Raw genomic sequence first — 24570 nt, 5'->3', positions numbered from 1 at the left:
ATTCCCATTTGTAGTGCCTCTCATACTATCTTTTGTTTTCATCTGTTGTTACCTCATCTACTTTTTTTTTTTTTAAAGTTAAGAAGCGTTTCTTGAATTTCTTCTTTTATATAAAAAGAGATTCAGACCCTGTCTTCAAGGAGTCTAAATTGTGGAAACCAAAACAACCACACCTAGAAGAATCAGAGAACAATGAAACGGGTGGTTGGAAGATATTCTAGGCTTGGGGTCAGGCATGAAGCCTGGCTAGAGTGGAGAGACTCCCTCAGGAGCTGCAGGGGTTGGGGTCAGAGGTAGGTATCACCCCCACCTGTGCTCACCCCTGAATGGCCCCTATGACTTCCTCGAGACCCTGATATGGTAGCTTGCTGACAGTCCCCTGCCAGGTCCCCCTTGCTTTCCTCCCAACCTGCAGCCCCGGGGAGAGCTGGACGTGTTGGGGAGAACCAGGCCTGTTGCTGTGGTGGGGTCGGACTGGATTTTTGTGGTTGTGGATGTTTCACATGTCAGAGGGCAAGGCCAGTGCGGCCTTTAGAGCCAGCTTCTCTTTGGAGTGCATTTGTTGAGGGAATGCCTCTCCCAGCCACTGGGGCCAGTTTATAGGGTGGGGCATTGGAGGCAGGAACAGGTTTCTGGGAAGGAACGCTCCCTTCATTCACCAACTGGCAGGCATGACCCAGGGGCTCTGACTGTTTCCCACGGGCTCCAAGCCTGCCCTGACTTTATTCTCATGGAGTGGAGTTTTCCTCTGGGTTCCAAGTACCCTGAGGATGTGGCTTTACTTATATCTACTAGGAACTGCATTGGGCTGGTGGTTCTGAACCTTTTTGGGGTCACAGACTCCACTGAAAGTTTGATGAAAGCCAAGGCCCCTGTCCTCAGTGACATATATATACACATGTGCACATATATCTACACACATGAGCACACATCATACATGCACATGTGTGTGCATACCCCCAGTCCCAGCACAATTTACCTATAACTTCATGGACTTCCTGAGCCCCATTATGGATTTTCCCAGATCTTGGACTGAAACCCCCATCCTAGGAGTTGTTGCAGCTGGTTGCTGGCTCTCCTGAATGTTATTTGTAGTAACAGTAGCAGCACCACTAGTAATAGCAGTAAGACTACTGGTATTCATTTAGCATTCTGTAGTAAATAAGGTATGTTCACACCCACTATCTTGTCTCAGCCTCCCCACAGCCATGGCCAGGTTAGAGTTACTATCCTCACTTCACTGAACCTCATCTACTTTTGCCCATATCCTCATATGTCTGTAGTTTGGGCCAGAGATAGAAGACAGAACTTGGTGAAGACTAGCTTCATGTTACTCTGGAATAAGATTTAAATCTAGAAATAACACATGTCCCCCAATTTTGGTAGTACTTTTTTTTCTTTTTCCTCTTCTTTGTTTATGGCTACAGGAATTTCATGCTTAGCCAAATCATAGCCACCATTTAAAGTGTATGTGAATTCCAAACCATGTCTTTTACAGCCACTTTTCCAGAGAGAGGCTGGTGAAGAGAGAGGGGATGGCTAGTGAAGGGGCCGGGAATCAGGAATCCAGATCTGACACTTGCATGCTACGGGAGCGCCTGCAGCCTTCATTTTCCCATCTATAAAGGCAGAGGTTGGACTTCCAATGAGAAATGCTCCATACTTGGCTTTACTTTGTGATATGCCATTTATTTACTAGGCATTCAATGGGCAAATCACCAACTACCTAAAATTCAGTCCTCACATATGGAAAACAAGAGTATTTGCTCATTATTCATTCATTACCACATTTCTGAAAGAATTTGAGGTTATTAGTAAGAATGGTATCAGCTACTTTGCACCAAGAAGAGACTACTTAGGGCATTGGTGTTCAGATTTTAAAAACCTTATTTAAATTAGATTTAAGTAATGAAGGAATCCATTCTCCTGTTTAAAAAATAGTACATAGAAAAACTACATTACTTGTGGAATCCTAAAACACCTTTGTAAAACCCTAGAGCACAGGGGAGCAAAGTGTGTAAACCAGTGTTTCTTAAGGATGCCCTGAAAAATTTCTGGGAAATAGAATAGAGATGGGATGATATTCATGGTTACAAACATAGAAAATGATTCAATTATTTTGATAAACAATATTTTTGACACCACATAAATAGCAAAAAGGAAATGAATAACTAAGAAAAAATTATTTACAGGTTCACATGGAGAAAGGCTTTAAAAGGGAGGCACTTAAATGGGATTGTGGTCGGCTGGGTACCAAGTTTACAAGGTGGCATTTATAACTGATCTTATTGTATCTACCTTGTCCTCCCAGTTAGGGGGTTTGGGTAGTCTTTTAAATTGTAAATCTAATTCATCACTTCCTTGCTCAGACCATTCCATAGCATTCCACTGACTCTCCGGATCAAGCCCAATGCTTACCATGACCTACAAGGCCTGGGAAACCTGCTCTCACCCGTATCTGCTCCCATCTCATGAAATCCTGATTTCCTTTCAGCCCAGCTCCTGGAGCACATTACTCTCTTCTTTCCTCAGGGCCTTTGCAAATGCTGTTCCTTCTGCCTGGAACACACTTTTGTCCACACTTCTCCAGGCCAATTCCTGTGTGTCTTCTATCTATCTATCTATCTATCTATCTATCTATCTATCTATCTATCTATCATCTATCTCTCTCTATATCATCTACCCATCTATCTACCTATCTATCTATCTATCTTTCCCTCAGAGAGGCCTTCTCTGACCCTGCACCTCCCTCCCCTGACCCTCTTGCTCCCAATCTGTATTAGGTCCTCGTATTATTCTTGCTCTTGAAACCCTGTTTTATTTTTCATTATAGCATGTATTACGAATTTTTAAAATTATTTAGTATATCTAACAATCTGTTTATTTAACCTCTGCCTCACACCCGGCCCTAAGACTAAGTTTAAGAAAAACAGTTCATAAAACAATGTAATGCATAATTCCAATTTCATGGGAAAATAGTTTGAGTTAAACAAAGCTTTCCCCCTCCCTTGTTCCTTACCCCCAGTCAAACAGGTGGGTTACTTGTCTTCATCTTCATTGCCTCAGGGTAGAGGAAAGAGAAAGCCTGGTACTTTCAAAAATACCTGATTCAGTGGTTCCAATATTAGAATGAGAAAAAACAGAGAAACCTAGAAACTTTGAGTTACTCAGTTTTATACACTTAGCACAACTGCTATTTCCCCAAAGATAAAAGGGCGGTTCCAAGTGGCTGCACACTGGGACACTACTCTCATGTACTTGACATTCTTGGAAAACTCTGGACATACTTAACAAAGTAGGTGTCCTGACCTCTAGTCAGATCCAAGCTTCCTAAAGTCCCTCCCATATCATCTCTTCTGCAGTCAGTATCCTGGCATGGATTTCTCAGGAATGCAGTAAACCTGGGAATGAGGTGGGGGTGTGCTAGGGAAGCAGGTTTCTGTATGTCCGTTCTGGATCTTGCCCACCAAAGCAAGTCTGAAGGCTTTTACTTCATTGTCTCAGCCAGCACAGCAAGATTGCTCTAAAACAAGTCAAGAAGTTCCAGGTATTTCCTTAGGCAACAACTGAAGCCAGAAATATGATTATGGATACAAAATGCCCATTGTGTTTTGATGTAGTTTTACCAAGGATGAGGCACACACTGGCACTGCCTTCCTGCTGAGACTGTGGAGGTTGGGGAACATGACTCACAAAGAACGGGTGCCAAGCTGGACAGCTTCCCCAGGATGTGGAGAACCCAATTTCTAGGGTGGCCTAACTTATTTGATTCCTGTCCTCACCACCTTTATGACATCAAGGCAGAGAATTTTACATTACAGCCAACCTATTTCATGGAACTGTTAAGAGAATTCCAGAAGCCCAACTTATCTCCTGAGTGACATAAAATGTAGTTATCTTCACTTCAGTATGACAGGAGGGCATTCAAAAACCTTCCTCACTTGCTTAGAGTCCTAGGCATAGGAAAACTTGCCCTTAGCAAATAAAGATATCTCATTAGACAGGTAATACAATTACAAAGAGGGAGGAAAGAGAGTCTGGCAAGAGAGATGGGAGGTGACTGGGAATAGGCTCAAGTTTTGGCAGATGATTCTTATCACAGAAGAGTGGTCAAGATAATAAAGGAAACGGAGAGAGGAAGGAAAAGATTTAGATTCTAAAAGGACCTGTGTAAGAAACCAGGAACCCACAAACATCAGGTACATGGGGAAACCTACCCTCCCTTCTAACAAAATTCCCTGGGACCTGATATGGACTTAAGCAAATAAGCAGATTAACTTTCAAGGTCAGACTTTCAGACCAAGGAAACCAAAAACGACACACTTGCACACATCCTTTGGGGGCTGAAACATTGCACCCACAATCTGAGATCCAAGGCAGTCAATGGAAAGGGTAACAACACATTTATGTATTAGGTAACTGACAAAACAGGAGATCATGCAGCCATTCAACAACCATTGATCGAGCACGTACTGCGTACTAGTGCTAAACTCTAACTCAGATCCGTGCTCTTTGGTGGGGCATTAGGGGAAGAAGTGGCCTTGAGGAGACAGGGAAGAGAAAGATAACAATAAACCTGGCTGACCTCATGGTTTTGCCCATAGCAGGCCAGTTTATGTTCATTTGTGTTTGATGTAAATCAAGGGCAAGATAAAGAGGACTCCTGGTGAACATGGCAGCATTTGAGTAACAATGTAACTGGAGCATAATCTGAGCAGGAAAGAGAGCTCTGAAGCAGTTTAGCTGCTTTACCTTGGGTGAACCCACAGGTCTCTATGCACATGTGCATTTATATGCAGGGGAGCATGTTACCACCCAGATACAATATGTCCCAGGAGCACAAGACAACACATACCTGGGTGGACAAGGTTCCGTGTTACAAGCCTGGCTCATTGCTGGAGGGCGGTGGACCATGTCACACAGGGTGTCATTGACCGTCTGCTGGGTCTGGATGTGTAAGCAGACTGCTATGGCTTCTTGACGGCCTGGAGATTGGAAATAAGAAAAATGTAAATGAGGTAGAATAACTTAGTGTGGGAGGAAAGCAAATAGGATCTTGAGTCTTCTCATTTATTGGCCACACCCTTTCAACTATATCACATGGCTGCAATCAGGGAATTCCTGGGGGCAAACAACTTTGCATTTTCCAAAGTCTCCCAGTCTTTGATATCCCCTCACTCACCTTTTAAACTCAGCACCTCTTTTCCTCCCCTCAAATCTACTCACCTGAAAAGAGCTCCACTACTGCTCCTTCCCAAAATATACAGTCATTCCCCTAGGAGGAATTTTCAGGTCAGCTGCTAAAGAATAACACTTTATATCCCTGCATGTGCTCTGAATCTGATATATAACCTTCATTAATATTTACATTATGGTTCTGAATTCCTGTTCACTATTATTATAATTAATAATATTTCTATTGCTAGAAAAAACAACATGACACCTCCCATTGGGAAAGTGCTTTGGAGTATACAAAGTTCCTTCAAATACGCTACTGAGCCCACATTCATCTTGTGAGGTCAAAAGCATAGCTTCATTATCTCCATTTTATTAACTTAGTAATAAGGAAACTGAGGTCTAAAGAGAAATTAAGACCACAAGAATGTGGCAGAATAAAAACTAGGAATCAGATATCCTGCTTCCTAATTCGGTGGTCTAACTAACCAATTTCCAAAAACAGTGATTACTCCTTGTTCAAACACAAGTTTTCCCAGTCAGTTTCCTTTGAGGTCCCCAAAGCCCATGCTCTTAACCATGTCTATCAAGACAAAAAGAATTATTGGGAAATCAGAACTGAACAAAATATAAATCAAGCCTTCAATGGAAAAAAATCATATAAAAACTGTTAATAGCAACTGACTGTGTTATTTGGAGAATGCAAATATATTCAGTTGCATGCAAGAATGTACATTCCATTATGCTATACTGTTGTGGCTCTTTTTCAAAATGCCATGTTTCAACTCAACCATTTTACAGTATTTTACAGAGCACAGTATTGGCCCAAAATACATAAAATACATATTTGTCATGTTTAGTTCTTTCCACTGAATTTTCTCCTGCTGCCTTCAGTTGTAATTTTGTTCCTCACCATGGCAGAATGCAGTTGTAAATCTACATTCATCCTCCATGAAAATTTTTATAAACTCTGGCTAACCTGAGGAATAAGGACATATGGCTACAACTTAACTCTGGCTCTCATTTGAAATGTCAAAGTTTCCTTTGTGGCCTTAGACAGGCAAAGATGTTCATTTCCTTGTTGGTTTCATTTATTTATATCTGAGAAAAGACTAGTTATCTTTTGCCTGTATTTTAATTTGTCATCAAAATTATTTAGAAAATATAATCAGAGACTATTTTAGAATATTTTCTGGAGATGGAGTGTGTGCCCCTCAAAGCACCCGAGTTATTTCATTTTAACCATTTTAGATGGAATTTTCAAAAACGTGACTGTGACACAGTTTTCTGTCTTACATCAGGTCTTCTAAAAAGAAGCTAAAGTTTAATAGATGATTTAGAATAATTATCAAGGTAGACCATATTTTCCAAAGATGGGCTCAACAATATCTCCCATCCCACAGGCTGATCTAAAAATATGACTTTCATGCTTCTCCTTTCAAGAGCTTTGAGCAAACCTTTATTGTCAAAATAAAAGTAAAAATTATAAAAATAAGTTTATCTTATGTTTAACAAAAATTAGATAATAATGCAGGTATGCATTTAAAACATATAAAATAGAAATAAAGTGTTGAATTTTCAGTGTATTTTTCTAACAGAATTCCTTTGGTAGCATGAGGCAACATCTTTCACTTCACATTTGACTTTTGCAGTGCAATCATGAAGAGGGTCAATTTTTTTGCCAAAAAAAAAAAAAAAAAAAAAATCCAAAGTCTTCATCAATGAATAAATTAATAATGAAGGGTAAAAACACAGACTCCAAGAGGGAAAGCCAAGCCAACAGAGTCAATAACACACTCCCTTTTTTCAGTTTAGGTTAGTTTGAGTTGCTGTCACTGGCAAACAAGAATCTTGACTAATTCAACATGATAAATGGCATCACACGCACATACAAATTTTTAAGAAATACCAGGTAAAATGAACAAATTCTATAGTTAGAGACTCTAAGGTGTCACCTGGTATTTAATAGACCAAACTGCAAAATAAATATGGATAAAATGATTTGAACAAAAAAGTATGTTAATAATAAGCAAGTAGCCTTTGCTCTAGAGATAGATATAATATCCTTTTAAAAAAGTATCCAAATAGCATTAACAAAAAGAAAACTGCAAAGAGACATAAATTGTGCAGGTAACAGCTCTACAAATTGTATTCCATAATATAGTCTATGATATAGTCCAACCATAAATAAATAATAAACTATTAAACCTTCAATATCCAACCATATAACTTCTTATTAAAAGACACTTTCCTAAAACTGCGTCGGTCAAAGAATAAATACATTACACATTATTTGCGTCAAGAGAAAAGACAAGAGAGAGCTTAAAGCAACTTGAGACTTGATGAACAACTCTAGGTAATAAATGCTAATACCTTACTGAAATGTATGATTTTCTTCCCAAACAAATAAAAATTATGAATTTTAATTAAAATTTAAGACTTGAAATGAATATAACAACAAATAAGAGGGAAAACTTGAAAATGATATTCAAGATCTAGCCATGCAGCTCCCCTTCAATCCTGCTCCCAAGTGGGGGAAAAAACAAACAAACAAACAAAACTGGATTTAGACAGTTGTAGGAACCAGTTCTTTCAAACTTTTAAGAAACAATTTCTAAGATATAAACTATTTAAGATTACTAAAGGTAAGGAAATCTCTAATTAATCTTAGAAAACTATAACTCTGATACGTAAATCTATATATCTATATACCACATACATGTTATAGTACTCTATTGTATATTATGATTCTCTGTTTCAAAAATATTTATATATTATTATATAAAGACATACAGATACACGCCTAGGACCATATTGAAAAAATAGTTAATATATATTTTTCTGCCTGCTGCTCAGCCAGTATGATAGAGTGGGTCCTATTATAAATCCCAGCTAACAACAGAAAGGAGAAGCACGCTATGCTACGGCCCCAGAAACGCGCCAAAGTACAGTATCATCCTTGGTGTTAAAATGCAGGTTGAACAGCTCTCCAAATAAGTGTGTTCTTTTCAGGAACTAGTAGAGTAGACAGCTGGTAAAGATTAGGGATTATAGAAAGCCATTTGGCCTTAGGAAGGGCATCATAAACATCACTAGAGCCTGAGAGGAAGTGACCAATTACATCAAGAGTAGCTGGAAGAAACTAGCTAGAGGTCTGTCATGATTTCAAGGGATTTGTAGAGAACAAAACAATGACTGCTAACGTACCATGTCAGGAACATATCTCCATAGGGAGTATGCTGAAATGAGCCCATATTGGGCCGATTTAGTTTACAGTCCCATTTTCCAATTTGCTGTAGTCATTCCACACGAAATGGAGTATACCTACAAGCATCAATGTCACTCATGAATAAATGTGCAAAATCCTAAATTAAATACTAGCAATTGTATTCAGGAGCATAATTAAAGAATACTACATCATAACCCCAAACATCTTTCTACTCGTTTACCAAATCACTCTCAGCAAATATTCACAAGAACAAACAGAAACAACCAGATAGGAACTTCCTGCTATCAAGCATATATATCTGCCTACCATCATATTCATCTTAACCTTTCCCTGCCTATTGAAATTAGAAGCCCACCTTCCAACTATTTAAGACTGATTTCCATAACTGTGCTTTGGATCTCATCCCCTTCCATCTTCTCAGGAAATCTAATAACGTTACCTTTCACCTTCATTCTGGAGTTTTCTCATTGCCTTTTCAATGTACTTCAATCTCTCTGGTATTGAACAACATCACACACATGCTCTCCCTCAACCCACAATACTTTCTAGCCATTACCCTCTCCTTGTCTACTTTATTGAAGCCCAATTTTGCCACAAAGACTATTTATCATCATTTGTCACCAATCACTCTTTCCTCAGCCTTTTCAAGTCTGGCTTCTAATCCCACCACTCTACGGATATGACCCTTTCTTAGGTCACCAATGGCCTCACAATTGCTAAACTTAGGTGCCAATTTTCAGACCTCATATTACTTACTTCACGTCTGAGCAGCACACAACATGGTTGACCTTCATGGCTGACCTTGGTTTCCTCCTGGTTTTCTTCTATCTTCCGACCACTTCCTTTCATAACCATTGCAACTCATCTCACGCTGCCCATCAGCCATTAAATGTTGAATGTCCTCAGGGCTGTTTTAATCCACTCCAATGCTCAAGAGGATTTGATCCCTTATGGGATCAATGATCTGTTTATATATTTCTAGTCCAATCTCTCCATGTGCTTTAGACTCACATCCAACTGCCTATTTACATGTTCAACTCATCATGTCCAAAACTGACTCATGATTTCCCTCTGACTAACGACCTCCTTTCAGGACTCACCATCTCAGAAGCAGAAACCTAGGTCTCAGACTTGCCTCTTCACACCTCTTAGCCTGCTCATCAACAGATTCTTGTTATCCCCTAAAACATATTCCAAAGTCAAGCTGTCTTTCCTCATTTCCACCACATCACTACTTCAATCCAGTTCTACAATTCACTGCATCTATTCTTATTCCTTCTGATCCATTCTCTACATACAACCAGAATAACTTTTAGAAAATAAATAACATTTGATCATTTACTCCTGCTTTAATTACTTGAATGGCTTCCCTCTGTTCTTGGGATAAAGACCCAAACCAACCATGGTCTGTAAGGATGTCTCCTGCCTCCCTCTCTAGTATCATCTCACACTAAACCTCATCTCATTCCTCATTACTCCAGCCTTCTGCAGTTCCTGAAATGCACCCTGCTTTTTCTGCCACCTAGGGCGTTTGCACATGCCCTTTTTTCCTGCTAGAAATTCTCTCTCCAACCCCCCTCCCTAAACCCTCCTTGCTTAACTAATTCCTCATCTTTCATAATTAAGTTAAAGTGTTGCTCTGAGAGAAACTTTTCCTTTCTTCCCTAATTATATCAACTCCTCCCCTCTATTTTTTCATAGCACCATATACTTCTTTGTAGCAGCTGTATCTAGTTATAATTTTACATATATTGTATGTTTATTTGATTAATGCATTTACCCTACCCCACTAGATTTGCATTCCATAAAGGTAGAAACTATTGTGTCACTATCATTTAGCCCAATGCCTGGCACAAAGAAACATGCATTAATCTTGTAAAATGTTGTTGTTGAATGAAGGAACAGCGATTCCTGCTACTGCCAGGATCAAACAAGATTGGCATTATCCACATTATTTATCATTGTTCTTGAAAATTATTGACTACGCCAATAACATATGTAACTTAAGATAAATAACTATTGGAAAGGGAAAGATAAAATCATCATTAATTGCCAATGATTATTTATTTAGAGAACTCATAAGAAATGAAATGGCAAGCTATCAGAATATAAGGGGTTCAAACATTTAGTCAGATTTCTAAAGAGACAAATCAATAGCATTCCAGTATAGAGGAATACCCTATTATTCTTATATTAGAAAATAATCACCCCCACTAACACTACATACTTATGTGCCAGGCACTGTGAATAAACATTTCACCAATGCCAGCTTGTTTAATAATCCCAATTAATCCTTTCATTAATCCTAACAAGGTAGGCATGGCTCTTCCCAGCTTACAAAAAATAAATGGAAGCTCTATCCCAAAGAAAGTGGCTGGGCTGGGGTTCAAATGGGATCAGGTCTCAAAGTCCATGCATAAAGCTACTAGTCTACACTGTTAGAAAATGTAAAAAAAAAAAAAAAAAAAAAGGTAATTAAAACATCAAACAATGTGAGATACAAAATAAGAATTTGGGTAAGGAATACCTATGATGTACTAAATTACAAAATCTTATCAGAGGGCATTTAAAAGGTAGATACATCTTCCAGTATGTATAATGTACACACACACAAACACAATGCTGCATATATACATACATATATACTTGAAAGCTGGACATTGAATATGTATGGATTCTTCATGCCTTTAGGAATTAAAAAAGAATCTCTATTGCTACTCTAATATGAAAGCAGACTTATACAAGGTTCTCAAGCATCCATATTATAACAAATGGATTTATTTTTATTTCCTGTATGATGTGAAGATCACAGAATATCAGGATGTGACTCAAAGTTCCTCTTTTCAGAAATCTGTAATTTGCATATATTACATTTCTTTCACAAGAAACAGGAATGTTGAAGAAATAATTATATGCCTATGGAGAGTCTATTTTCCTGTGGTTGTCAACCACTGCAGACTTGGACTCTGGGTGAGAATTAACAACCCACCTTCAAAACTTAACATAAGTGGACTAATGGAGGCTAAACCTCCAGAACCACATCAAAACAGATCACATAGAGGCAAGTATTGCTGTCTACAAAAAGTGTAGTTGAGCCAGTTAGGCCAAAATAATCTAATGGTAGTGAAAATATTCTAAAGTTGACTGTGATGGTTGTACATATTTCTGAATGTACTAAAACCCACTGAATTATACACTTAAATAGGTGAATTGCATGATATGTGGATTATGTCCCAATAAAAATATTACAAAAATAAAAATAGAGAAGTCATTTCAGTGAGGTTAGCCATCCTGGAGATGGAGCCTAGGACCATCACGGTGGGTGCTGGGAACACAACAGATTCTAGCATTTTGGCATCAGGCTCCAGAGGTGAGGTCTGACAGCAGACTCTCCAAATGACTCAGAATTCACCTGGTCATCTTTCTTTGGACAATTCCACTAGTCTGTTGAGTTCCAAGGACCCAGCAAATGCCATGCTTTCCTCCAGAGAGGGCCTTCCCAGTTAGGAAAGAATTGAAGTCAGTGATAACAAAGAACTAGATGAAGTAAGGTAGAGTGATTTTATCAAGTGACAAGACTCAAAAACCTTGAGATTAAACAAAACAGATTTGGGGTTGTGCAGTCAATAGAAGGGCTGGTTCCTGTTCTCATAATGAAGACCAAGCTCCAAGTTTCTGGTGGAACTGCAGCAACATGGTAGCTCAGAAGAAGTGGTGGAGATAGCAGGCATTTTGTAGTGCCATAACAGAAAGGTCCAGGCATCTATAATTGTGACTGAATATAGGACAATGCCTCGATCTCTAAAGGGTTTCTCCAGACTTACCAAGACAAAGCAGCAGTTCCCCAGATGGCCAAGAGCATGCCAGTGTTAAGGTCCTCCAAGACCTGGCATGATAAATAGAAGCATCAGAATCCTGATCTCAGAAGGAGCACGAGTAAAGTTTTGGGCACCAATAGACATGAAGCAGTGGGGGGATGAGCCATGGAGGAGAGAGATACAGCAGACATTCAGAGTACAAGTGAACCAGAGAGGCTACATTTCCAGCTAGTTGGGATGGGCTTCTAGGAACTGGGGAGAAGCAAGTTGAAGAGGGAGAGAGAGAATCTGGAGGTAGACAAGGGTTCTTTTTCTAAATTCCACACATGTAGCTCCATTTAAAAGGCAGTGGCTTACCTGCAGCCTGGGAGTAAAACACACACTCTCATGTGCCCAGTCCTGTACTTCCAGTTTCCCCCAGTCACCCCAGCTTCTGCTGTACTGGTTTGTGGCTTTGGGAAATAAAGTTACTATTATATATAAACTGCTCAGGTACTCTAGCTTTTGAGGACAGCAACTTAAAAAAAAAATCTGGGTTTTTTGCAGGGCGACCAAGTTAGAGAATAGCTGTCAGGGACAGGCAGGTTTAAAAGGTTTAATTAGAAAAGCGTAGAGAAAGACAGATACCATCAGACACAGACATTGCATGGCAGGGACTGAGAATTCAGGCTCAAAAGCTTAGGAGACAAAGGGTAAGGGGCTCAGGCACAATGATGGGGCCATGAGCTCCAGGACTTGCCAGAGAGTTCCAAGAATGGTATCAGGAACCTGAGTGGAACATGCTTTTGAGTCAACTGCCTTCCGAGGCAGCAGCTCGAATTTTCCACCATTGGCTGGGACTAGAGTCACAACAGGTACAACCACCAAGCTGGAAGGCAGAGTTGGTAGTGAGGAGACAGGGCATCAGGGACCCTGGATTCATGATGAGACTGAGTTGGTAGATTTGCTGTCCCACTGGCTATTTCTTTTTCTTCCAACAGAGCCTTGAAGAGGACCCTCTAACCTCCCTGGCTCCCTGCTCACCAACTCCCTTGTTGGATCCTGGAATGCTCAAATGATCCCAGTGCCTGTTTCTCACCCTAACAGAGTTCCCTGGCTATGCAACCACCTCTTAATCCTAACAAGGTCCCCCAGCTAAGCATGTCCCCCCATATACACACATACATAAATCACCACCATTAGTTTGTTCTACACTGGTTCCTGCCCCAATGTGCAGAGATGAACCTCAGTATCTTCTGAGAGTGACTTCCGACTGAGAGTTGATTCCAGGCTTCCACAATCTATAACACTGATTTATGCACAAGATTGCTGTAAGTTACCAATTCTGCATTTCTTATTTATTCCATATTGACCAGAATTCCACCCCACATCTATCATGCAGATTCCTAGGCCAAAGGAACATATTTTTTTAGTCAGGAAACAATCCCATTATTCTTCACCTTTCTAAAACAATTATTCTGAAAACTAAAAAAGAAAAAGGCAGAGTTTAAAAAGTTACTCAAATCACTTCACCATCTTTAGACTTTTGCTAATATGCATGTTTAGCTTAACTGATCTAATAATTTCTCAAACCACTACCCACAGGAGACGTAAATGTCCTTTAAGCAAAGATCCTATACCTCCCAGGCATGTCGCCGTGCAAGGGGTAAAGCCGGCGTACTCCCAGTCGTAAGTCATCTCACTCTCCTTCCCGGGGAGAGGCACCTCCAGCTGGCGGGAGGCCGGGCCCTGGTCGCAGGCTCCGAGGAGGCACGGCCGCTCCGTGGGCGGCGTGGGGCCGTCACACTCCTCCTCGGGCAGCTCCGTCTCCGTCTGCGTGAACGTGAGGAGGACGCGGCACCTCACCTCGCGCACCTGAACGCCGGCTCCGCAGGTGGCGCTGCAGGCCGACCAGGGCCCCGGAAGGAACCTGCAGAAAACCAGACAGCCTCAGGAACGCAGGCAGTCGTTAAAAACAGGTCCTAAAAGGAGGAGCGACAATCTTTCTATGAAGGAAAAATAACTAGCTTCACTCAGGGAATTCAACACGTTTGGAATGCTATGCTTTTGCTGACAATCAAATATATACAGTTAAATTTTCAAATCTGATTAGCCACACCAAGAATTTTTCACCAGAAATATATCGAACCTTTGCATCCATTTTATAATTCAAATTCTGTGCTGCGATCTTTGGAAAACGTCATCACAAAGTCTTTCTTTAAAATTTGGTAATAAATAAACCATTATGTAGAGATAATTTCTAATACAATTTTTTTGAATCTGGAGATTTTCCCCAATACCCATTCAGTGAATCTTTACTGAGCTTATCCTTTGTAACAAGTAGTGTTTTATTAAACCATCTAAATACTGAGAATGAAATTACAGACTTACTTCAGAGATATTGCAAGTTTGGTTCCAGACCACTGTAATAAAGTGATATTGCAATAAAGAGAGCCACATGAATGTTTTGGTTTCCCAGTGCATACAAAAGTTATGATTATGTTATACTGTAGTCTATTAAGTGTGCAATAGCATTATGTCTAAATACAATGCACATACCTTAAGTTAAAAATATTTTATTGCTAAAAAATGCTAGCCATCATCTGAGCCTTTAGTTAGTCAAAATCTTTTTGCTGGTGGAGTCTTGCCTCAATGTTGATGGCTACTGACTGATCAGGGTGGTGGTTGCTGAAGGCTGGGGTAGCTGTGGCAATTTCTTAAAATAGGACAATGATAAAGTTTGCCACATCGATTGACTCTGCCTTTCACAAAAGATTTCTCCATAGCATGTGATGTGGTCTGAAAACATTTTACCCAAGTAGAATTTCTTTCAAAATTGGAGTCAATCCTCCCAAATCCTGCTGCTGCTTTATCAACTAAATTTACATAATATCCTAAATCCTTTGTTGTCATTTCAACAATGTTCATAGCACCTTCACCAGGAGTAGATTCCACTTCATCTGTAACAAGCAACTCCTCATCTGTTCAGGATTCATCTTGAGATTGCAGCAATTCAGACACATCTTCAGGCCCCACTTCTATTCTTGTTCTCTTGCTATTTCCACCACAGCTGCAGTTACTTCCTCCACTGAAGTCTTGAACCCCTCAAAGTCACCCGGGAGGGTTGGAATTGACTTCTTCCAAACTCCTGTTACTGTTGATGTTTCTACCTCCTCCCGTGAGGAATGACCAGGCGCATTGTCAATGAGCAGTAATATTTGGAAAGAAATCTTTTTTTTCTGAGCAGTAGGTCTCAACAGGGGTCTTAAAATAGTCAGTAAACAATGTTGTAAACAGATATACTGTCATCTAGGCTTTGTTGTTCAATTTATGCAGCACTGGCAGTGTAGATTTAGCATCATTCTTAAGGACCTTACGATTTTCAGAGTGATAAATGAGCATTGGCTTCAACTTAAAGTCACCAGGTGCATTAGCACCTAACAAAAGAGTCAGCTTGTCCTTTGAAGTGTTGAAGCCACACGGTGACTTCGCCTCTCTAGCTATGGAAATCCTAGACGGCATCTTCTTCCAATAAAAGGCTGTTTCATCTACAGTAAAAAAAAATTGTTGTTTAGTGTAGCCACCTTCATCAATTATCTTAGCTAGATCTTCTAGATAACTTGCTCCAGCTTCAACATCAGCATTTGCTGCTTCACCTTGTACTTTTATGTTATGGAGATGGCTTTTTACCTTAAACCTCACGAACCACCTCTGCTAGCATCAAACTTTTCTATGCAGCTTCCTCACCTCTCTCAGGACTTCATAGAATTGACAGAGTTGGGGCTTTTCTCTGGACGAGACTTGGCTTAAGGGAATGTTAGGCTGGTTTGATCTTCTACCAGACCACTAAAACTTTCTCCATATCAGCAATAAATCTGTTTCACTTTCTTACCATTCGTGTTTTCTCGGAGTAGCACTTGTAAATTCCTTCAAGAACTTTTTCTTTGCCTTCACGGCTTGGGTATCTGTTTGGTACAAGAGGCCTAGTCAGCCTATCTCAGTTTTTGACATGTCTTCCTCATCAAACTTAATTATTACTTGCTTTTGATTTAAAGTGAGAGATGTGACTTTTCCTTTCAATTGAACACTTAGAAGCCATCATAGTTTATTAAATGGCCTAATTTCAATATGTTGTGTCTCAGGAAAGAGGGAGGCCCTTGAAGAGAGGGAGAGGAAATTGGGGAACACGCCAGTCGGTCAAGCAGTCGAAACACACACATTTATCGATCAAGTTTGCCATCTTATATGGGCACCATCTGTGGTGCCCCAAAACAAATACAACTGTAATGTCAAAGATCACTGATGACAGATGACCACAACAGATATAATAATAATGAAAAAGTCTGAAATATTGCAAGAATTACCAAATGTGACACAGAAACACGAAGTGAGCACATACTGTTGGAAAAATGGTGCTGATAGGCTTTCTTGGTGCAGGGTTGCCACAAACCTTCCATTTGTAAATAATGCAATTTATCTGTAAAGCGCAATAAAGTGAAGTGCAATAAACAAGGATGCCTGTAAATGTAATAACATATGGTCATTTAAAGAATGAGGTGGATCTATGTGCACTTCATATGGAATAGTATCCTTTTAGGATATAAAAAAGAATGTGTACATATGCTGATTTATGCACAATTTCTCTGTTTTGGAAAGCAACTGTGACTAGGGTGTGAAAAAAAGAGGGAGGCTTTTACTTTTAGTTTTGTACTTTTAAAAGGTATGAATTTTCTAACCATGTGCTTGCACTACTTTTATGGACATTAAATATTTCTCCTCTTTGGTTCTTGTAATAAAAACAATAATTGGGATTTTACTTCAATGGAAAGTAAATATTTTCACTCATAATCAAAACCTACTTATTAAAACTGTGAAAGGTGATAGAGATGGGCGAAGGACTTCACAAAAATGGAATTGAAAAGAAAAAGTAAATGAATATCCAAGATTAGGTAGAAAATTTCCCTCCCAGACTTGCCATATGGACACCCCCTCCCAAACTCAGTCCAGACACAGCCTGGGAATTGCGCAGAGGCTGCATGGCCCAGGTCCCCCCTTGTCACGGATGCAGGACTACAGAGCCACTCACCAGAGGCAAGTTAGAACCCCACCCCAGAACTCAATTTGCTGAGGAGTGCTGCATACAAAAGGGCCCACAGGGTGGGGGAAGAAAGGAATGTTGCAGAACTGTTGGCAAGAGGTGCACACACTCAATTTAGTCTCTGTTCACTGAGCCACCTAAATGCAAAACAGACCTTTCTGGATTGACCTCGTCTGGGTCACCGAGGCAGGACACCCCTGAGGCAGAAAAGAAAATCCTCACAGAAAAAAAAGGAGGAGAGGGAACTGAGCTGCTGTAAGACAGGATAGGTCCCAGAAATGAAAAAAAATATAAGGAAAAGGAGGCAATAAGTGAGGGAGAGAACTTAACTCATAGGAGCTGGAGAGAAAATTTTTGCAGAAAAAACAAACAGATTCATGATCTTCAGAGAAGGAATTCTCTCTTGGAGATGCGATGACTGCACAAAAAGTGCAATCTTAAAAGCCTGTACCACATATCCAGGACAAGAAACAGATGAAGAAGAGCTGAGAAAATCTTAACAGTTAAACACAGGCTATTTTAAAGGTCCAGAATAAGTTGGACCAACCTTCAAAGAAGAGCCTTAACACAAAGTCAATCAACAATAAAACCCCAGACAAGAGAGAGAAACTGACCTTCAGAGTTAACATATCAAGATAATCAGATGCTTAAGACATCAACAAAAAAGTTACAAGCCAAATTAAGAAACAGGAAGATATGGCTCAGTCAAGGGAACAAATTAAAACTTCAGAGGAGAGAAAGAATTTGGAACAACTAATCGAAGAAGTTCAAACAATATCCTAAATCAATGCAAGGAGATGAAGGAAAATATGGATATAGAGGTACAGGATATTAAGAAGACAATAGGTGAGCATAAAGAGTTTTAAAGTTTAAAATTAAACAAATTGTGGGGATGAAAGGCACAATAATGGAGATTAAAAATACACTAGGACGTACAAAAGTATATTTGCATAGGCAGAAGAAAGAATCAGTGAACTAAAAGACAGGGCAATCAAAATCATACAATTAGAAGAAGACATAGAGAAAGGAATAGAAAAATTTAGCAGTGTCTCAGGGACATGAGTGACAGCATAAAGCATCCAAACATAGGCATCATGGGCATCCCAGAAGGAAAAGAGAAGGGAAAAGAGACAGAGTATTTAAGGAAATAATGGCCAAAAGTTTCCCAACTCTTGTGAAATATATAAATATACATGTCCTAGAAGTGCAAAATACTCCAAACAAAATAAACCCTAATATACCTACTCTGAGACATGTACTAATTAGCATGCCAAATGCCAAAGATAAAGAAAGAATTCTGAAAGCAGCAAGAGATTTGTTACATACAAGGGATCATCGATAAGACTAAGTTCCAGTTTCTCATCAGAAACAATGGAGGCAAGAAGGCAACAGTTTGATAAATTTAAGGTATTGAAAGAGAAAAATTGCCAGACAAAAATTCTTTATCTGGCAAAACTGTCCTTCAAAAATGATGGAGAATTTAAAATATTCACATCAGAAACTGAGAGAGTTCATCAATAAAAGATCTACTCTACAAGAATTACTAAAGGGAGTTCTTCAGGTTGAAAGGAAAAGACAGGAGAGAGTGGCTTGGAGCAGTGTGAAGAAAAGAGATCCTCAGTAAAGGTAACTAAAAGGGTAATTGCAAAAAACAATAGTACTGTATCTGAAAAATATAACTACTTTTTAATGCCTATAAGAGTTAGAATAAAATTGAAAAGAAAAAAGTCATATTTCCTGATAATGGTCACACAAAATATAAAGAGGTAATGTGGAACATAAACAACTTAAAGAGGGGAAACAGGGATATGGGAGCAGAGAATGTGTATGCTGTTGAAGGCAAGTTGGTATCTTCAAATTAGTAGCTTACAGATGTAGGTTGCATAATACAATCCCTGGGGTAACCACAAAAAAGTATTTAAAAAATATACAGGGAGGGACTTAGGGGGAAGATGGAAGAGTAGGGAGCTCCAGGACTCAGTTCTTCCACAAAAACAACCATTAATCAGGCAGGAACTGCCTGAAACAACTATTTTGAAACTCTGGAGGCAAGAAGAACACTGTACAGCATCCAGGGAAGAGCAGGAGAAGGAGGGTGATAAACAATGGTAAAGACAGTAATTCCTCTCTCCAGGTGACAGCAACCAGTGCCCTACCCTGACTCTCGCAGCAGTCTGCCATGGGTCCAGTCCCGGCTACCTTGCTGGTGACAGAAAAAGATATCAAAACCCTCTTTCCCAAGAATAGGGTTGGTGCAGATGATCATTTATCAGAGCTACTGATTAGTAAATTCGGATCGCTGGGGGCCTGGCTCTGAGGACAGCTGTTATTTCAACCCACACTACAAAAAGGTGGTGGAAGCCACTGTTTCAACCTCTCCCTGAGCAATGCGGGAACAGCCATTGATTCAACCCTCCCCATACAGGGGTTGTGGTAGTGGAAATTTAAAGGTGCAGGCTTTCCTAAGGGCTGCAGGGGACAGTTAGCAGAAGGGCTGCACTGGATGGGCAGGCCAAGAAAGTTCAGCTTTGGAGAACCATTGGAGAAACTCTTGGCACCCTTCCTGATCCCTGCCCCAGGCCACTTTGGAGCTGATCTGTGCCTCTACGTTGGTTCTTGGCCCTGTTTTTGCTGAGAAAGATTGACTTGGATAAGTCCTCTCTGGAGTGCCCCTCCTCCCAGAATTTGTCCTCCAGGCAAAGAAGGTTGAGACAACAAAAGGAGTGCAAAAAAAATTATAGAGGTGGAAATTCTGTGACAAAGGTCTGCCAGTTTCAACACTCAGGAGAGGGAGGTCTGTCTCTTGGGAAACAGAGGGGACAACCAAACCCCTGTAAACGGGAAATCCAAAACAACTAATAAGCAAAAGCCCAGGAAAAGACAGAGGCCGCAGAAAAGACAGAAAACTCTGTAAACGGCATTCGCTTTGGACAGACCTTCCTGATAGGAGGGCTAAAGCTCAAGAAAATCTCTGTCTTATTGCCAGCTGGTAAGAAAATCAAGAAATAGACATATTAGGGAATAAATGCCAGTGTTATCAGTTTAAAATATTAAAAAGTACATTGTACAACAAAAGAGCACAAGACAGAGAAACAGGAAATGATGGCCCATCCAAAGAAAGAAGATAAAAATACAGAAAACACCAATCAAGAAGATGAGAATAGGAACATACTGAATAAAGCCTTTAAAAATAATCTAAAAAATGATCAAGAAATGAAGAAAAATACAGGCAAAGAACTAAAGAATATCAAGAAAACATGAATGAGCAATATGAGTCTAAGTAAGAGACAAATTTTAAAAAGGAACCAAACAAACTACTTGAGTTGAAGACAACAATAACTGAAATGAAAAATGCCCAGGAGGGTTTCAAGAGAAGACTGGAACTGGCAGAAGAATGAATCACAGAACTTGAAGACAAGACACCTGAAATGAGTCAGATGAGGTACAGAAAGAGAAAAGGAAAATTAAAAGTGAAATACCTAGACACCTCTGGGACACTATAAAGTACACCAATATATACATTATGGAAGTCCTAGAAGGAGAAGAAAGAGGGAAAGGACTGGAAGGAATATTCAAAGAAATAATGACAGAGAAATTCCCAAACTTAATGAAAGATGTGACTACGCACATCCAAGAAGCTCAGAGAACAACAAACAGGATAAACCTGAAGAAAAACAGATCCTGACATATACTGATCACACTATCAAATACAAAGGCTTCTGAAAGCTGCAAGAGAAAATCAATGTTTTATGTTCAAGGGAGTCCTAATTAGATAGAGTGAAGATTTCTCATCAGAAACTATGGAGGCAAGAAGGCAATGGGTTGAAATACTTAAAGTGCTGAAAGAAAACAATTGCCAGCCAAGAATCTTATGTTCAGCGATACTCTTTCAAAAACGAGGGAGAGATTAGGACATTCTCAGATAAACAAAAGCTGAAGGAGTTCATCACCCTAGACCTGCCCTACAAGCAATGCTAAAGGGAGTTTTCCAGCATGAAAGGAAAGAACATTAGACAATGGTTCAAAGCAGAATTGAAAAAAAAAACTGTCAGTAAAGGAAACCACTTGGGCAATTAAAAATACCAGTATTATTGCAGTGTATTATTTGGTATGTAATATCACTTCTTTCTACTTACAGGTGATAAAAATGCAAATGCATAAAAATAATGATAAATCTATGATTTCAGACATACAATGTACATACCTATAAGTGGTAACTAGTACAAAAAATGGTGGGTAGATAGAGGGTATAGGAAAAGTATGTGTGCATGCTATTGAAGTTAAATTGATATCAAACCAGCCTAATTATTTTTAAACATTGAGGATGTTAAGTTTTAACCCCTTGGTAACCACAAGGAAATTAGATTAAAAATACGTAGAAATAGATATTTGAATGCATGTAATATGGTAAAACACAGAAAAAAAGCAAATAAATACCAAGTCAGCATTAATGGAAGTGAGTGGCAAAGAAGGTATGACTTTCAAAGGATAAATAGCAAAATGGCAAAAGAAAGTCCCATATTATCAGTAGTGACTTTAAAGGTAAATGGGATAAAGTCTCCAGTCATAAGGCAGAGACTGGCAAAATGCATAAAAAAACATAACCCAAATATATGCTGCCTGCAAGAGATACACCTTAAATTCAAAGAAAGAAGCAGGGTAAGGGTGAAAGAATGGAAAAAAATACAGTGTGCAAGTAGAACAAAAGGAGATCTGGGGTGGCTATACTAATATCAGATAAAATAGACTTTAAGTCAAAAAAAGTTACAAGGGATAAAGATACTCATTATATTTAATAAAGGAGATAATTCAACAGGAAGATGTAACAATTATCAATATATATGCACCTACAACAGAGCCCCAAAATATATGAAGCAAATACTGGCAGATTTGAATGGAGAAATTAACAGTTCCACATTAATACGAGGAGGCTTTAACACACCACTCTCAATAATGGATCATACATCTAGTCAGAAGATCAATAAGAAACTACAGGACTTGAATGATACACTAAACCAATTATCCCTAATAGATACACATAGAACATTGTATCCAACAAAAGCAGAACATCTATTCTTCTCTAGTGCATATACGGATCATTCTCCAGGATAGACCATATGTTGGGTCACAAAACAAGTCTCAATAAATTAAAAAAATATTGAAATCTTAAAATGAATATTCTTTGATCACAACAGAATGAGACTAGAAATCAATAAGAGAGGAAGAAATGAAAAATCACAAATATGTGGAAATTAAACAACATACTATTAAACAATCAGTGGGTTAAAGAGGAAATCAGAAGTGAAATTAGGAAATATCTTGAGGCGGATGAAGAGGAAAATACAGCATAACAAAACTTATGGGAAGGATCAAAGGAAGTGCTGAGAGGGAAATTTAGAGCTCTAAGTGCTTACATTAAAATAGAAAAAAGACTTCAAATCAGAGACCCAACCACAAAACTGGAAGAAGTAGAAAAAGAAGAGAAAACCAAACCAAAAGTGAACAGAAAGAAATAACAAAGATTACAGCCAGAAATAAATGATATAGAAAACAACAACAGAAAACAATAGAGAGAGTCAACAAAATCAAAAGATGGTTCTTTGAAATGAACAATAAAATTGAAAAACTTTTAGCTAGACTGAAAAGAAAAACAGGGGAGAAGAAACAAATAACTAAAACCATAAATGAAATGGGGCATGTTACTGCCAACCCCACTGAAATAAAAATGACTATAAGAGGATACCATGAACAACCGTATACCAATCAATTATATAACCTAGATGAAATGGACAAATTCTTAGAAAAACAAAAACTACCCACATGACTCATGAAGAAATAGAATATCTCAGCAAACCAATTATTAGTAAAGCGACTGAATTAGTCATCAAAAACCTCCCAACAAAGAAAAGCCCAGGACAAGATGGCTTATCAGGAGAATTGTATCAAACATTCCAAGAAGACATAACTCCAGTTCTGCTCAAACTCTTCCAAAAAAATTGAAGGGGCAGAAATAATCCCTATATCATTCTACAGGGCCAACATTACTCTCATGGCAAAACCAGATAAAGATGCCCCAAGAAAACCACAGACCAGTATCTCTTATGAATATAGATGCAAAAATCCTCAACAAAATACAAGCAAATTGAACCTAACAACATATTAAAAGAATTACACCAGATCCAAGTAGATTTTATCCCTGGTATGCAAAATTGGTTCGACATAAGAAAATCAATGTATGAAATACACCACATTAACAGAATGAAGGGAAAAAAACACGTGATCATCTCAATTGATGCAGAAAAGGTATTTGACAAAATCCAACACCTCTTCATGATAAAAATACACAGAACACTAGGAATAGAAGAAAACTTCCTCAACATGATAAAGGGAACATAAGGAAAGCCCACAGCTAACATTTTACTAAACAGTGAAAGATTGAAATCTTTCCCTCTAAGATCAGGAAGAAGACAAGGATGCCCACTGTCACCAATGTTACTGCAAGTTCTTGCCAGAGCAATTAGGCAAATAAAGGCACCCAAACTGGAAAAGTAGAAGTAATACTTTACCTATTTACAGATGATATGATTCTACATACAGAAAATCCTGGAAAGTCCACAACAAAGCTCCTAGAGGTCATAAATGAATTCATCAAAGTGGCTGGGTATAAGATCAACACCCAGAAATCAGTAGTGTTTCTATATGTTAGTAATGAGCAATCTGAGGAGGAAATTAAGAACAAAAATTCCATTTACAATAGCAAATGAAAGAATCAAATATCAGGAATAAATTTAACCAAGGATGGTAAAGGACCTGTACACAGAAAATGTGCTGGTTTGGATATATTATGTCCCCCAAAACTCCATGTTCTTCAATGCAGTCTTGTGGCAGCAGACATATTAATGTTGATTAGGTTAGAATACTGGATTAAGTTGTTTCCATGGAGATGTGACAAACCCAACTGTAGGTGATAACTCTGATTAGATAATTTCCATGGAGCTGTGGCCCTGCCCATTTATCACGGGCCTTGATTAGTTAACTGGAGCCCTATAAAAGCTCAGACAGGAGGAGTTCACTAGCTGCAGCTTACAGAGACATTTTGAAGATGGCCGTTGGAAGCTGACACTTTGGAGAATACCATTTCAAAAAAACTCAACCTGAAAGCAAACAGATACCAGCCACGTGCCTCCCCAGCTAACAGAGGTTTTCCGGATGCCCATGGCCTTTCTCCAGTGAAGGTGCCCTATTGATGATGCCTTACCTTGGACACTTTC

At 39.1% G+C, this 24570-nt stretch overlaps 1 protein-coding gene across 6 annotated transcripts in view; it reads right to left on the bottom strand.

The window, feature by feature from the left end:
- The window catches only part of ADAMTSL3 (ADAMTS like 3), a 389485-nt gene that overhangs the window by 112967 nt on the left and 251948 nt on the right, over window positions 1-24570 (bottom strand). For all 6 annotated transcript variants that reach the window (XR_005216378.1, XM_037833191.1, XM_037833189.1 and 3 more), the window contains 2 exons: window positions 13842-14131; window positions 4856-4985 (listed from right to left, as the gene is read on the bottom strand). Coding sequence is in view for 5 of the 6 variants with exons in the window: in XM_037833191.1 (XP_037689119.1) it covers window positions 4856-4985; window positions 13842-14131 (420 nt within the window). In the remaining variant the exon portion in view is untranslated. The remainder of the gene's footprint in view (window positions 1-4855; window positions 4986-13841; window positions 14132-24570) is intronic.

Source organism: Choloepus didactylus, chromosome 4 (assembly GCF_015220235.1).
Source record: "Choloepus didactylus isolate mChoDid1 chromosome 4, mChoDid1.pri, whole genome shotgun sequence".
Taxonomy (NCBI): Eukaryota; Metazoa; Chordata; class Mammalia; order Pilosa; family Megalonychidae; genus Choloepus; species Choloepus didactylus.
The sequence above is the reverse complement of the archived record's forward strand: the minus strand, read 5'-3'. Positions and strand labels throughout refer to the sequence as shown.